The sequence below is a fragment of the Cyprinodon variegatus genome, unplaced genomic scaffold (assembly GCF_000732505.1).
Source record: "Cyprinodon variegatus isolate N-32 unplaced genomic scaffold, C_variegatus-1.0 Scaffold707, whole genome shotgun sequence".
Taxonomy (NCBI): domain Eukaryota; kingdom Metazoa; phylum Chordata; class Actinopteri; order Cyprinodontiformes; family Cyprinodontidae; genus Cyprinodon; species Cyprinodon variegatus.
In genome coordinates this window covers 397,709-414,770 of record NW_015151160.1, presented here as the reverse complement: position 1 = coordinate 414,770, position 17,062 = coordinate 397,709, and the positions used below count along the sequence as shown (strand labels likewise).

Here is a 17,062-nt window from a genome sequence, read left to right as displayed (position 1 = left end):
GCGAGATCAGGATGGTCTCACGAGGCTACTTTTTATCAACACAGAGAGTAAAGCTGGTCAGAGCTGAAGAAGAAGATGCATGCATAACAACGCTGGAAGAAACACTTAAGAGGCAGGGAAACATTGTGACCGGGGTCAAAGTTCATCCTTCAGCAGGTAACACCTCTAAACACTCACCCACAGCTAGAGAGTCATGGTTTGGATTGAAACGTTTTCAGAATCCATCTTCTTTCAGATTTATAGTGTAAAATTTCTCTTTACAAGCTTTTTTTACTGGAATAACCTTGAACCTTATGCCTGATGGTAAAAGATTATGCTGCTTTTTTTACTGTCAGATTATGTCTAAGAACGTTAGCGCGTGTTAGTGCTGCTGCTGGGAATATTCTGCACTTTTCTATCTGCATGTTTCTGTTCGTGTGCAGTCAGATCCAGCAATAAAGATTACCACAGCAATCTTCTCCTCTTGGCACTCATCAAACAGTTGGCTTATATGAGCAAAAAAACCCACTTTTTTTTTGTTATCTCCTGACAATTATCTTTGTTTTGAGGATGGTGGGAACATTTGTTCCATTACAATAAGTTAGGAAAAAAAATACAGTTCCTTAGGGATTATATAAGCAACTTTTGAATTTGCAAGCTCTGTAAAATAACTTGCATTTAAAAATGTATTGCTTAATTCTAGTCTGGGACGGCACATAAGTCACCATATTCTAAAAGTTAAGGGAAAACCCTCAGATTTAAACCAATAAAAACAATTCAAATAATATTCTAAATGTCTTATTTTAAGGTTTTTGTTGCCTTTAATATTTCTAAAAAGCCCCACAAGAGTGAATTGCTGCAGAATTAGAGCAGAATCTTTCTCTGAAACATTTAAAAGCATCTGATCCCATAGGTTCTTCCTTGGAAATCAGGCTCCTGTGTTTACAGGTGCTGTCATGTGAATCTAGTTTCCTCTCTCTGTCTTACAAAGTTATGCTTAATCTGATCAGCGAGCATTTAGGTCCAATGAAAGGAGGAATGAGGAACAGCTCCCGGACTATTTTTGCCCCAGTGATGACCTAAGGCTGGCCTTCTAGTGATGATGTTATTGGTTATTTTATTGCTGTTTCAGTTTGGGACAATCCAAAAACCTTTCATCCTCTTTGAGTTCCTGATTATCTGGATTTGATTAATTCATTTAGATTTAGTTACATAACCATTTGAAAGAAAGACAGAAAACAGGAACTCTTCATTCTGCCGCTTTAATTGTAGTGAATCCAATTATGTTTTACTGACATATTCCCAAATCCCAGATCCAATCATGCCATAAAAATTAAATCCACAATTGGCCTTCACTAAGACACTTGTTTACAGTTAAATCTAGATGAGTCGGTCAGCAGTGAGCAGCAGGAACATGAAGGAGAAACGAGCTGTAGTTCTGCTCTACAGCACGCTCTGCCTCTTTGAGGTTAAAAAGACCTGGTTGTGTTGACCTTCCGCTTGAACTGGCCGGATCCCAACTGGAGGGATGTCAAAGAGCAAACTCCAAGAGCAATGTTATCATGCCCCAAACGCACGTTGTCATAAACTGGATCAGCCGCTTTGCGTCACACTGGCAGGCCTTCCTATTCACATACTTTCCACGGATCAAGTGCGTTCATGCAGCGGCACTTCATAGCTATGAGTCATTTAGGCCCCATATTAGCATTGTGCAAGAATAGGGGGAGTGTCTTTAACGTCACTGTGAGCAAAGTCTATCAGTAAATTCAGTGCTATGAATGAAAGGCTTGAGGGTGAAAAAAAACAAAAAAACGACGTTTTAACAACCATACAACTTCATCATCAGCCTGTTCTGACAGGTTAAGAGTCCCGCAGCTAATATTTCATACGTGACAGAAATTAGGGCACATTTAACCCTGAAAACTGACAGTAAAGACCTTGCTTTTATGTGTCATTTTATGAACCAGAAGAACAGTTTTAGAGGTCCAGGATGATGTGTTTTAATAAAAGTATGTCACAATAGTTCCTAAGTGATTGCAAAGAGTTAAAGTCGAAGAGAATCTGTGTCTTTGTGTGTCGGTGTTATAAAAGACAAAGGAAGAATAAGGAAGTCTTATTTAACTAAGGCATTTGTCTTTTGTGATGCTGTCATTGTTCTGTGCTCTAAATGCATGAGTGCATGTAGGTTTTATGGAAGGACAGTCACTCATCATCCAGTCATCTGCAATCTTTGCAAGTAAACTTTCTGCAAGCAGAAAATTACACCCTTGTAAATGTGGCATGATTGATTTCTTTCTTCCTTTCTTCCTTTCTGATTCAATATTTACCAGGTTACAAAAACAAAATTGATGACAGGAAGATCTCCATTTCATTGCTGAATATAATGTATCATATTTGATACATACGGTTTCTCAAATGTTTTGCGTCTGACACCTTTTGCATAATTTAATGGTAAAAACTTTGCTCAAAATCCTATTGTACACAGATATACCTGATAACAGAGGGCAGAAGACTACACAAAAAATAATCTTGACTTATCACATAGTAATAAATTATTAATATCAAAAATGTATTTCTGTTTTTTCTTTTTACATATTTGTTAAAAGGCCAAATAAGGACTTCTAACCAAAAAAAAAGAAGTAATTTTCTGTTTTGTTTTATTCTTGGATCGGGCTTTAAAGGGTTAAAGTTTTGGATCAGGCAGCAAAGCAACCCCGATCATCACTACTCCTCCGCTCTGCATACTGTTGGTATGAGATGTTTGTGATGTTATGCTCTTTTTTGGTTTTCATGAAGCATTTGTACAATCCATTCTGGTCTAATCTAATCTTTGGTCTAATTTTTCTACAGAACATTGTTCCAGATATGCAGTGGTGTCTTTGCTATGTTGTGCTACTATATTATCTCAGGAGGGAGGAGAATGTCTTGTGGCAACCGGCAAAAATATCAACTGATCTTAGTCAGATATTCTCTAACTGTACGGGAAGAAACATGAACATTTATGAGACAAGTTGTTATTTTTAAATCTGCTTTAGGAATCTTAGATGCAGCAACAGTTTGTACTGTACGGCCATTGCTGATAATCTTCACTATGTTAACAGGAATGCTTACCAACAAATAGCAAACTACAACAAACTCCTGCTTTTAGAGAGGTGGTAACGCCTAATGATTTGGGTATTTTATATTGCAGCTAATATTTTCATATGCAAACACATACAGATTTTTTATTTTGCTTTCTTTTTGTATCTGGCTTTTTATATTAGAGGTTAGAAAAAAAAGCAGCTGGTAAAGAACAGGATAACTTATATGCCAGTACCTCAAAGCCAGAGTTAAATGAGACAGTGCTTTCCTCTTATGCTGGCATATATGACTGGTTCTAACACACCACTGCCATCTAGTGATGCAATATAATCTTGTTTGTCTCTTTTTAAACCTGCATTCACATAAGTAAGGATCACAAGGAGCGACATCACCTGACCTTTTATCTGAGATTAAGCGAAGCCAAAATGCTGCTGAACTGGTAGCTTCAATCAGACACTTCAATCATTCAGATAACTTTTTATCATCCAAAGAAAAAGGATTGTCTAGATTTGACCATCCTGCTCTTTCTGCTCAATATTCATGACTCTCTTAGCAAAATATTCTGACATTTTTACAAATTAACTTGAAGGAAAAAACACCACAGCCTAAAAAAAAGATGTATTCCCACACTGTTTACATTTGATCAATGCTGCACTTTATAAAAGGGAAATGTTTCACTGCTAAGCTGCTGCTCGTTCACTGTTTGAAAGCTGTACAAAACAAAATTTCACTTTTGTATACACTCTGTGTTTACAACGTGACAATAAAAGTTGTCTAAGTAAGTTGAAATTTAAATATTCTCTAAGTCTAAGAATGAAAAGGGTAAAATAAGATTGAAACATTTAGAAAAACTCCAACCCCGCTTTGGAACCCCATCACTTACAATAAATTTAGAAAAATAGAAAGAAATAAAAAATAGGAGGATTGCATTTTTTATGTAATTGCAATGATGCATAATTACCACTAAGATTGTTCATTATTTCCTTTAACAGGAACTTTTTAGCTTGGAAATAATGTCACTTGCAGAACCTCTCCCCACATAAAGCTATACTATGGAACATTAAATGCATGATAAGGAAGAGGAAGTCAGTTTACTTACAAAACTGGATTGACAGCAATGATGTTTTTATTAAGGATGGCAAGGACCTGTTTGACAGTAATCACCTATTATTTAACTATGTGGCCTTTATTACAGATATGATATTTTAAGTCCCATTAAAAGAATATGACCTTGTTTTCTATTCAAGCTCAAATAAAAAACAACAACCCTGAATTATACATACAGCTATATAATCTACACTGATTAAATTAATGTCAAAAGTGATAAATGTACAAACCAGTACAACAGGAAATGGGTTTTTTTATTTGAGGGGGGAAAAAACACCTCTTGGGAAATTTATCTGGAAATTCTTAAGCAATTTAAATCTTTCTACACCTTTATTTATTCAATGTTGATGAAGATTCTCAGTCATCCAGGTCGTAGTCATTCTGTAAATTTAAAAAACAATCCACTGGACAATTCCCCCCTTTAACCACTGACCTTCAGAATCATAGACATTTCTCAGATATTACAGGCTGACAATGGAACCAAACGACCCGCTCGTCGGTTTCCAAGCGATACAAGGCCTTGTCTATATAAAGACTCAAACTCACTGCGGATCCAGACATTTGAATTGAGAAAGCTTCCTGTAGGGGAAGAGAACTGTCTTCAAATCTTGGAAACCAAGTCCAGTGAATTTTTTTTAAAACTTTTATTTATTCTAAATTATTATTGCTCTTTTAGCTACATTCTGGAAAAACTTAGAGAGTTATGTGCATACAGGTCCACACAAATAGTACATATTGAGAGAGTACTAGTTATAACCTCGTTTTCATCCTAAGAAAGCTTCATGTCCATAAAGTCAAATAATCTCAGTCCAAACTCCTCTGTAATGTATTACCTAATGTAGTTAGGAATGTATTTTGAATCTGTATGATATGTAACCAACAAGAAAGAGGTCTCAATTACCAATATTAACCTGGGAAATATAAATGAAGTAAAATAAATGTTGAACACGCCACCATTTTTCTCAGTAAATATATTTCTAGAGGTGTTATTGACATTTTCACCAGATGCCGTAACAATCCATGCAATCCACACACACAAAGAAATCAAACCATAGATGTCCAGAAAGTAGGTTATGTGTAATAATGTGGAATGGTGCAGAGAAAAAGCATTGAACATGTGAAGAAAGGGAGGTGCAGAAAGGCATGGAAAGCCAAGACACCAGCAGAAATCTATCAGTAATTAGAAAGCAATCCTGCCCCTCGTCATTGCGAATTAATATCAGCTGGTTCAGTCCCAGATGATGGCCCATAATTTCACACAAGATACATCTCATAATGGGTAAAAGGAAAAAGCTTTTTCAAGAACTTCGCAAACATACTGTTGCAAATAATTAGGCCATTTATTTCAGAAGGATTTCTAAATGTCTGAATGTTCCAGTGAGAACTGTTGGGACTGTTATCCAGAAGTGGAAAGAACATCATCTCCCCATAAACTGACCATGACCAGCAGGTCCTCGCAGGTTTCCTGACACAGGAGTTATAAGAACTATCAGAAGAGTTGTCCAAGAGCAGAAGACCACTTGTGGACGGCTTTAGAAAGACCTGGAATTAGCAGGTGCAATTGTTTCAAAAGTAGTAGTAGTAGCAGTAGTAATGTACTCAACCGCCATGGCCTGTATGCACGTTCAGCACGCAAGACTCCATACTGAAGAAAGGCATGTTGACACATGTTTAAAGTTTGCTGAACAACATTTAGACAAGCCTGTGAAATGCTGGGAGAATATAGTCTGGTCAGATGAGACCTAATTAGTACTATTTGGATGCTATATTGCACATATTTTTTGGAGATCAAATGGTACTGCACATTACCCCAAAAGCACCCTACCAACAGTGAAGGTTGGAGGTGGGAACATCATAGTGTGGGTCTGTTTTTTCAGCATAATGTACTGGTAAACTTCAAATAACTGAAAGGAGTATGAATGGAAAATAGTACAGAGACATTCTTGATTAAAAAAAAATATCTGCTGGCATCTACCAGGATGATGGAGATGAAACATCAGTGGGCAACAAGACATTGAGCCCAAACACACACAAGGAAACTCTCAATTGATCTCAGGGAAAGATAATAAATCTGCTAGAATGGCCCAGCCAATCACCTGACTTGAATCCAATAAATCCATCCATCCATTATCTGACACGCTTGTCCCATTTGGGGTCGCGAGAGGTGCTGGTGCTTATCTCCAGCTGTCAATGGGCGAGAGGCGGGGTATGTATATATATATATATATATATATATATATATATATATATATATATATATATATATATAAAGCTGGTTTATGTATGAAAATACATAAACAGATCCATAAATACAGAAAGAATACAGGACAAAGAAATGTTTATTTGTCCTGTATTCTTTATTTATCTATTTTTTATGCCAGCAATTGCTGTATGCATTCTTTGTAGTTGTAATAACCGATTTAACAATGACTATACTGTCAAATAAATATAGATATAAATAATTCTAATAAATAATCCTGAAATCCAACAGGCCCACTTGAATACAATGGCGCCATCACGTGGGCACGGTTATACAGAAACAAACTGTGGGTCAAATATTCAGAATGCTCATTAAAGTGTTTTCTAACCTTTTCAGACAAAAGTAGTTTGCCTTTTTATATTAAACAAGTAGGCTAAATTTTGAGCCAAAACAAAACAACAAAAAACAGCAGTAACACAGCAGTAATCACTTTACTCGTTATAGGAGAAGCCAAAACAAATTAAATCAAATTAGGTTATCTTCACAGCACAATTTAACCCAACTCAGACCTTCTCATTAACTTTTACAGTCCATTCAATCATATACAGACAGACTGGTTAAATGTCTAACAGATGTAAGGAAACCCCAGCAGCTTGAATCTAATCATTAAATTGCAGATTTTATTCCTTTTAAATGAGCAAGTGCAGGACAGTCCCTTGCATTGTGTCCCTGACTTTGCAGTAATCCAGTAAAAAAACTCTTTTAACATGAAATGTTTGCAGGAGGGGCAAGTGATAGGCTGCTGCAAAAAAGAGGCAGTATGGATCATATACTAGAGTAGAAGCTGATGTTAACTTAATGAGGGCAGGGTCAGCACTGAAGCACTAGAAAAGAAACTCATGCAGGGATTAATATGCAGAATTCTAAGAGAAATAACTGGAATCTGTATATCTAATGCACTGAGAATAATAATGCAACTATTTTTTGCATTTACTTGATCCTATTTAGTTACTTTAATGCAATTGTTTTATGTCATACGCTGTGTTAAAGTAACTAAATATGATTAAGTAAATGCTAAAAATGGTTGCATTACTTTTTTTTTACTTGCTTCTGCTCTAGTATATAATCCACACTGCCTCTTTTTTGCAGCATCCTGCTAAGCCTGTTACTTGCCTCTTCTGCAAACATTTCATGTTCATCTAAATCTTAACAATAGAAGGAGGGGAAAAAAAACAAACAGCACCAAGGCAGGCTGCAGGACAGCTGATTTCTCTGAGTGTAATAAAAAAAGAAGAAATTGCTGAATTCAGCAACTGTAAAGAGATTTTGCAACGTTTTCTGTCTGCTTTGCATTGGAAATGGGAAGTAAAAAAAAGAGGTGGCACAAAATAGCTATGTTGCATCAGAGAGGTTTTTGTTTTGCGTTTCTGCTATGATGAATCATGTTTTGTTAAAAACTTTAAAAAAGAGAAATATATGAAGGTGACTCTAACTACTGTAAAATAATGATATTTTAAGCTTTTTCACTAAGAAGATTAATTTCCTTTTAAAAGTAAAGAAATGGAAAAATGGCAAAAGAGGTTGAACAAAAATAAGAAAGGAAGAGGATTATATAAGGTTCAAAAATTTGCATTAAATAGAATCAGTAATGAGAGAAACAGAAGTGAAGAAGTAATAATAATCAGATTAAGAGTGGGTCATACCTATTTAAATTACAATTTATATTTAATAAGGAGGGAAAATTATGATAAATGTGAAGGATGTGGCAAAAAAGAAAATGTAGAACATGTATTAATGAACTGTAAAACTTATGCACATGAAAGGGAGAAATTGAGAAGAATGGTTGAAAGGACAGGCAAAGAATGTAGTCTTAAAGGAATATTAGGGGGAAATATAAAGGATATTCACAAATTAAGAAAACCATTCTTTATTTATCTACAGAATACAAAAAAAACCCCAACCGAATTTGATGTAAAGTAATGTTGCTACACACTCATGTACAGCAGGTGGCGCTATGCACCTTAAAGTTGCTTTCAATCCGCTATTATAGAAAAGAAGAAGAAGATTAATTTCCTAACACCAGGGGGCAGTATTGACCAGAAGTAATTTAGAAACATTCTAGAAATCTCTGCCAGGAAGTCAAACATTAAATACTATAGTACTTTACTCAATAAACAGAATCAGTAACCTCTAATTATCCGAAATTATATATATATAAAAAATACACAGCTTTTATTTTCTAATTTCACAAGTGTTGATATTTGTGTAAAAAGTAGGCAGGGCTGCGGCTGTTCTCGCCGCCCACTCGCTGATGCAGCATCCGCTCACAAGAGCAGATATGCGGCCTGCCGTATTTTGATTGTAGGCTCTGGTCCAGCAGGCACCGCAGACATGGCGGCTCACTCCCTCCATCAACTTCTGCATTTGTAATTACATTTTGTCAACATTGCAGGAGTTAGCAGGGAAGCTGGCAGCTTTTGATGCCCAAAGCGGCTCCGTTTGGAGGACATGATGGAGGTTACTGCGGAGGGAGAGGCGGAGGAGCGCAGGCAAGTGACAGCTCCCTCTGGGTTCAGCACCTCCGGGTTACCCGGTGGTTGTTTGACTGCAGTTTGATGAACAAAAAACTAGAAAATGTTTTCATCGATAAGCAATGTTGCTGTAGGACTAGATAAAGAAATGGTTTTGTTGTAAACAGCAACAAAAAGAATAATTTAGCAGTGTTAGTTTAAGCTGTGCTAGCTTAGCTAGCTAGATTTCTACCCTCTCATTAAAAGTGACAGTTATATGCTGTCTTATTTGACATTTTTTTTGCGTTATCTGTTTGTAAAAAATTCTAGTTATTCATTAACTTTTGTTTTATTGCTAATTGTTAAGTATGCGCTGAAATGCTGTTCGTTGGTATGTTGTGTTAGCAGCTAAGGCTAACTGTCAAATGTTTTGTTTTTTCAAAAACACAGATGATTTAACGCAAATTTATTTCTCCTATGTGTTATTTTCTCTTGTAGGACTGCTAATTAGCTGTAGTTCTGCCTGATGATTAAAAAAACAGAATAAAATAGAATAGAAAATCGCTTTGTTTTCCCAAAATGGGGAAATTCTGGTGTTTACAGCAGAAAAAAAATTATAGAAAAAATGGTCACACTAATGTGGACCTTAGAAAAGTGTATAAGAATAACATAATAGTCAACAGTTAAAAAATAAACAGTAAATCACTGTAGTGTGAAGTGTTTTAACAATATAAAAGCTGTGCTCCTGGAGAAAAAATAACCAATATACAGCCATGAACATTTTTACAGTAATGGATATTTGCTAATAGCAGCAACATTAGGGATGTGCAAAATAACAGCAGCACGTTATTTAGCTGACCAAGACAGAAACTCTGCAAAATCAGCATGAATGTAACAACTAATCGAGATTGTTGGAAACAGAGGGGGGGTTATGGAGTCATCCAGCTGCTGGGAGGAAGGATCTGTGATGACGCTCCCTGATGCATTTATGATGCAGCAGTCTGTCACTGAAGGAGCTCTCCAGTTCCGCAATAGTTTCATGCATGGGGTGGGAGACATTATCCAACAGAGATGTTAATTTAGTTCGGATCCTTTTGTTTCCCACCTCCTGCACTGAGCCCAGAGGGCATCCAATCACAGAGCTGGCCTTCCTGATCAGCTTATCCAGGCACTTTCTCTCAGCTACAGATATGCTACTGCTCCAACAGACAGCTCCATAGAACAAAACAAGTTTCTATATTAAATAAAATAAAAAATTATCTCGCTGATTATAAATCTGGTATATTCACACAATCTAAATATAAACAAAGCAGTATCTATTCTCATGGTCAACAACTTCCTTGATAGCTGAGGGTTTTTGACACATGACATACCAGAAGGAAAGGTGAAATTGGGAAATGTAGACTTATCATTTTTGTTTTTTGTTATTTTTTTCCCCAATGTGACATGCTTAATTATTCTTTTACAAATGCTAAAATTGAATGTACCTTTAAGGACTTTATTTTCTTGTGAAATGTTCTGGCCAGCAAAAAACTCTAGTAAAAGGACAAATTTGTCTGCTTTTATTAGATACGCATAAGCCCTCCGAAACACTCAGCCATCTGTTTTTGCCTCCAGCTTGCTCTGCAGTATGTAGGGAATGCTATCTAACTTTAAGCCAATTGCATTATGTGATTTGATTAGTGTTTCAACACTGCAAGCTGTTTTTTAACACTAAAGTGATTAGTGCTCGTAGCTGCGATTCTTCGCTCTGCTAAAAAGAGTGAAAGTCCAAATTTATCATGTTTAGCTATGCTTTTGTTTGACATCTCGTGACTAGGTTATTTTCTAATTTTCATAAAAGCAAAGATCTAAAGATATGTAGGAAGAACAGAATCTTTTCCTAAAGATTCCCTAAACTAAAAAGCAGATCTTTGTGTTAGACTGTATTCATTAAATTGCTGAGGCAGCTTTTTTCCTCCCTCAAGGAATGTATTTAGATTCGCTGAACCACATTGTTGTCACCAGCCATTATTTACTTGCTTGTATAACCTCCTGTATTGTTTTTTTTCTGTCTCCCCATCCTGCTTCCCTTGCTGCTTCTAGGAGGGAGCAATGGAAGCTGCTGTCCAGCCTGAAGACCACTGTGGAGGGCCTCCTGTCCACCAACAACCCTAATGTCTGGTCGCGGTACGGGGGCTTGCAGAGGCTCCACAAGGACATGAACAACATCCTCGGTCACAGGCTGAAAAACGAGCAGGTAAGGAAAACGTGTCTTTGTTCAACCTGCTTTTCTTTGTTTTTTTTTTCTCTTGATGATAAATTTAATCTGTCTGAGGACCATAATACCCCACCAGCAGTATCATTGTTATCAGATAACATTATTGTGCTGAGTATTTAGCTGCACCTTCCCTTTATTATTGCTTTTTGCTAACAATAAACCCTTCTTTTATTTATTTTAGTGGTTTATCATTGCAGGTGTACTACAAGCAGCGAGACTACTGGCCTTTTGTTTGGTGTGTTCGCTACATTACCCCCCACCTCGCTGTGCATGTTGAACAGGTACGTGCTTCTATGAGAGAATAGAAAATAACTCAGGGAAATTTATAGTCTGCATTAAATTAGAAAACATCAGCTTGCTTTTTTTCACTTCTCCAATTGTTACTAAAATGATACCTAAGATGGGGACATTTTTTCTCTCATTTCTGGGGCTGTTTTCTGCTCCATCAGGTTGCGGGTCCCCTGAGCGAGTTAGGCGGAAAAGGGAACCATTCAGCTGAAACTTTCCAGGCTTGTTGAATGTTTTGACATCAAACATGTTTTTAGTTTATAAATATATTTACTATAATATTGGCTTTCTGTCATATGATTAAAAGGTATAATTTACATCGAAAAGAGGAAAAAAGTGCATGTTTCTATTCTGAAAACAGGCCTTGTTTCCTTCTGGCTTCAGATTTAGAAGCCAGAAGGATGTTTTTAATGTCTTTGTTTGGACCTTTTAGATCATTTGTTCCTGCTTAGAAGAAGCATGCATGCATATATATATGTATATATTAATTAAATCCATTATCTGTTTTTATTTAAGGATAAGAATAAAGATCAGTTTAAGGAATTAATAACAATAATATGCTAAACATGCCAAAAAAAAAGATCTTCTATAACTTTGTAGTCTTGTGTGTACTATTGCATCTAAAATGAGATTTTTTTCTCAGCTGTAGAAACTGTTGCTTGTTTTTTTGGGGAGATTTTGAAACAATAGATGAAGCTTTGAGGAGCTGGAATGTAATTATCCTGATTATTGCTGCTCTTGCTGATTAGCCGGGCTTAGCTGTGATCTAACAGTCATGTGATCTCCTGGTTTCTGTTCTCTATTGTAGTTCAACTTAAGCTCAGAAGGGATTTGTTTTGTTATTTGGCAGATTTCAGTTATCTGATTTTTCCAAAAGCCATAACATGCTGGTTCTAAATAATCTTAAAGATAATTTATAATGGCATTCAAAATATTTCCGTTTTCTGCCCCTCTGACCTGCTTTTAAGAGAGCAGTCGCTCAAAAACAAGTTTTAAGAAATATTTGAAACAAGGACATGATTATCAAGATGATCTTCTAACCTCTAAATTTAATGCAGAATCTGTATTGTATAGCATTAGCAGGTAGACTGTCTGTGTGTATAGTCCCAGACTACTATTCAAATCCAGGATTCTCTATGAGAGGTGAAAGACTAAAGGCTCAGAAAGCTAAAGCAAAGCAAATTAGCGGTAATATATTAATCTTTCTTGGTATTTGTAGAAGACTTTCTCTCTGTTTTAAAGTAAAAGCCTGAATGAAAAATCAAGTCAAGGAAAAGATTTCCTTAAAGGGGTCATAGAATGATTCTATAGTGTATTTGGTGCTGGTTCTTAGGGTCTCTGAATAGGGTGTGTAACATTGATTGGGCTGAAAATGGCATATTTTCTGTACTATGCACCCTAATGCAAACCTGGTTAAAAGCCCTAGAATGAAACAACAGGTTTTCTTCCTTTTATTGTATGCTCATGAATATTTAGATGAGCTGTGAGCTGATTGGTTGGTTTACAACGAGCCAAGCTGCTGAGCAAAGACGCATCATAGCAACAAGCACTCAATAAACATCGAAATTGTTGATATGGACACACTAGGTGTCGGATTAATTGTACACGATAATGTTAACGTTACTCCTTGTTTCCACTTCTAAAAGTGGTAAAATGATCAACTTAGGTGGGTAACATTACAGCTAAGCTTCTAGCAACCAAACGATCATCATTCTACTTAGCTTTAGTCATCTTGCTGGAATAGACTAACAAAATAACCTGACGAAGATATGGACAAATGTAGTTTTACATATAAACATGTTATTTATTTGACAGAAATACAGCCAGGGAAATGAAATAAAGTTACACCCATTGCTAACAAATGGAATCGTAACACATTCTGCATGCTGCTACATACGATATACTAGCATTGCTATCAGCTTATTGACAAAATCATACTTCCAGCTTGCGGTTGTGATGGTCTTACGGTCGGAACGGCCCCTCGTTTCAGTAAAGGAAGTTTAGCAAATCCTGCTTTGAACTGTCCAAGATTTTGAAAGCTTTCTTCTGTAAAATATTTAGAGCAAATGAACAGCTGAGCATCAAACTTTGCAGGGATCTTCTTATAGACAAACATAGTCCATGCCTGTCAAGTCTTGGGATCCTTGGGAAGACTGAAAATTTTCCCCTTTCACTGTGCAGCCTAGAACACTGCATTTATGCCTGTGGTTCTGGCTCATTTTCAATAGAGAAACTGCCTGCTTTGTAATTCTTGTAGAAGTAAACCAAACTGTATGCTAAACAGCTAATCTAGTGTCTTACATCTACCTCTATTCATGTTCTTGGGCAGTGAACCAGTGGGCTGATCTGTATGTACATTTCAGGGTCTGAAAAAAGTACAGGCCAGAACCAAATATGTCAACATCCCAGAGTTTATGTCAACTCGGGGCTTTGTTTGAATCCGCCCGTTTTATGGCGGAAGTTTGGAATTGTGAGATTTGCAGAGAAAGGAGGTGTCGATGGGGTTTGAACTTCTCTGTACGACCATTTCACCCACAAAACCATCGTTATTAATCTATGACATTGGAAACTTGGTTTTGCATTCTATGACTCCTTTAAAGATTGCTGCTTTGGTTGACTTCTAGTCCACCTCTGTCATGTTGTTTCTCTATCTGTGTAGTTGGGGTTTGTAGACTAGTAAAACAGTGAGTCTTTGGCTGGTGGGTCACTGGTTCATTTAAAACGCTGGCTGATTCTGTTCTCCACCTGACGGTAGTGAGGTTAGGGACTTGTTCCGTCACAGAGCAACGTCTCCTTTTGATGTTTTGGCCTAATAGATTTCATACTCATTGTATTCCAATCTCTTTGGCCGTTGCTCCATCCTCAGTTCAGTCACCTGGAGCCGGTTTTGAGCACCGGGATGCACGGCGCCGGGGAGAGCTACAAGGCCGAGCGTTGGTTGCTGCACAGCTTACAGGTTCATAAGCTCTCAGCACAACTCAAACCTCTGCTCCGGCATATGGGAAACACCCGGAAATACTACAACGGTGAGTTTGGTGGGAGGGGGTGAAAATAAAACCCAAATCATTCTGTGTTTTCCAGTAAATCCTGATGATCTTTGTTTCTTTTCACATGCCTTTCATCTCTTCCTCATGTGGCTGCCCTTCAGATGATGCCTTCCTACTCAGTGAGCCTCATGTGACCGCCATGTTTCAGTGTCTGGAAGCCGTGGAGCAGAATAACCCCAAACTGCTGGCTCAAGTAGACACGGTTGGGGTAGGTTACTCATGCTTTCAGATGTGTTTCAAACTGCCTCTGAATGGGGGAAAAAATACATGCATTATGGTTCATTGGTCAGGTGTAGGTGAGGATTATTTGCAGGGATTCAAAAAAGACTCACCTTTAGGGGTTTATTTCCTTCCTCCAGCTTTCCCCTCTGAGGGGCTCTCCATGCTTCAGTCTGTTGAAGAGCCAGAGCCTGTGTGTGCTGCCAGGGGCCGGTGGGACCTGGAGGAAGGCGGACGCATCACCAGGAGGAGACTCTTTGAACCGCAGGCTAACCACGTCTAACTGCTCTCTGCGAGAAGCCGTTACTGCCGACCTCAGCCCTGCAGACACTACCAAGTGTAGGTTTGATCCGTCCGTCATGTTTCTGAAGCTGTGCTTAATTTCTGTTTGTTTTTCTTCATAGCAATTAAAGTTGTAGGGAAGTCATATTTAAACGTCAAATCATTCTGGCTTAAACATGTGTATAAATGCATTTGTTATCAGACCATATTGTCCCAAAAAATGTCTATTTAAAAAAGAAATCCTGTCTTAAAGTCAGTGGTTTTTTTACTTTCGTTATCTTCTGCAGGCCAGTTAGTTATACGTCAGCCTGAACACCTAAATTCGGCCAATCATATATATAATGGTCATCTGTCAATCAAATATTTTCAGTCATAGCATCTTGATTCATATGGCGCAGCTAATATATGTAACAACCAAATTTGCTTGCGAACCTTCCTCCACGACAATCCCGCCCCCTTGATAATCGACCAATAACATTCACTTTATTTACTCGTGTAAAGTCGGGCACCAATCGGGAGAATTCCGAACCGCAACCGTTAGAACAGCCGCTTACCTACGACTTTAATAGCTGGTAAGTCTAGTGTTGGTCACAGGTGTAAACAAAATACAAGTTGGAGAATATTGATCCTTTCTGGTGCCTCGTTAGCTTGATTTATCAGCATTTTGCTTTAGCTGGTTAGTATAAAGTTGCTTTCTAACAGATTATCAAAGAATGTCTTAGCAAGCATGATAATGATTGTTTGGCTGTGAATACACAGCTGTTTGTGTGTCAGTTGGCTGACTGGACCAAACACACAGAGGGCTGATTGTTTGTGGACGAGATCAGCTGTTGAGGAATGTGTGGATGCAGCCGCCTTAGCTAGTAAAGATTCAGTTAGCTGGGTTCAGGATGCTAACTGAAAATTGATCTTCCTGTTTGTGAAATGAGGGAAAAAAATTGAATGTCCTTGGAGTTGTAGACCCTGCAGACCATCAGAGTCCCGTTCCCCTCAGAGTTCCCTGGATTAGAGCTACATGAGGCGAGGATGCTTAGTTTATTGCTCCTCAGCTTTGAAGGAAACTACCTTAAAACTTGAGCTTTGCAAATCCTGTGTCTCATTTGTGAATCAGGACTAAATAGATATAGATATAGGTCAAAGTTTGCTTTATTTGTTTTTTTTTTTTATTTGAGTTGTCACATTTCTTAATTTAATGCCAGGATTTTTTTCTTATATGTTATTTTCTTTCTTTTCCTGTGCATGAAAGGGGCTATAAATAACGAGACAACAATTCACCTTTTCTTGAATGATTAAAAATCAAAAGCGTTTGGTTGGTTTTGTTTGTAGTGATGGTCTTTTGTTTATGCTGTGTTGCAGGCACTACCTCTCCAGCCAGCAGGGTGGAAACTCCTTGGGCGTTCGTGTCCAGCCTAGCGGAGGGTGAACGCGGTGTGACGCCTCCTCCTGGATCCACTTCCACCCCTCACATCGCTCTAACAGAGTCCCCATCCTCCTCCGTTCAGCCCGAATCCGGGGACTTCTGCGATGGCGACTCCGATGACGGTCCGGAGTATCTGGCCATCGGTAATCTTGGGCAGCGCAGTCGTTGCAATTCCAGAAGCTCCACCCACAGCAGCGAGCAGGACCAGAAAAAGGAACCGTGCACACAGCGGGGTTCTCTGGCCCCGAATCCGCCAAGGCGCTCCTCTTTCTCAGAAGGCCAGAAGGGCCCCGGCAGGGGCGCTAAAGGACACACCCGCTCGTTTTCAGACACGGGGATCAGTCAGAAACTCAGGAATGGTGAGTGGATTGAACTTCTGAAGTATCTGCTGTTTAACCATGCGCTTTATTTAACTAGGAAATATTTGAAGAACTGAAGATTTCAAGGAGCAGTCTTGCTTTAGTTAGAGTGTTGGTTGGCTTTAGAAATGCTAACAGAGGCGGATTTATGTGACTGTCCTATATGGGGTTCCTACACAGTCTGCAAAATTTGATTAAATTTTTTTCTACATTTTGAAGAAAAAAGTTTAAAGTTGTAGGGAAGTCATATTTAAACGTCAAATCGCTTAAACATGTATATAAATGTACTCTTTATCAGACAGAAAATGTA

General features: G+C 37.9%; 1 protein-coding gene across 7 annotated transcripts in view; it reads left to right on the top strand.

Annotated features, from left to right (window-relative positions):
- The first annotated feature begins 8,657 nt into the window (after positions 1-8,657).
- The window catches only part of rubcn (RUN domain and cysteine-rich domain containing, Beclin 1-interacting protein), a 29,083-nt gene continuing 20,678 nt past the window's right edge, over positions 8,658-17,062 (top strand). For 2 of the 7 annotated variants that reach the window (XM_015394769.1, XM_015394770.1), the window contains exons 1-7: positions 8,660-8,916; positions 10,963-11,116; positions 11,335-11,418; positions 14,292-14,451; positions 14,574-14,680; positions 14,832-15,030; positions 16,330-16,752. In XM_015394769.1, the coding sequence (XP_015250255.1) occupies positions 8,876-8,916; positions 10,963-11,116; positions 11,335-11,418; positions 14,292-14,451; positions 14,574-14,680; positions 14,832-15,030; positions 16,330-16,752 (1,168 nt within the window). In that variant the 5' untranslated portion in view covers positions 8,660-8,875. Of the gene's footprint in view, positions 8,917-10,962; positions 11,117-11,318; positions 11,419-14,291; positions 14,452-14,573; positions 14,681-14,831; positions 15,031-16,329; positions 16,753-17,062 lie in introns of those variants that run through there. The other 5 variants (XM_015394773.1, XM_015394774.1, XM_015394768.1 and 2 more) reach the window with 4 other exon arrangements.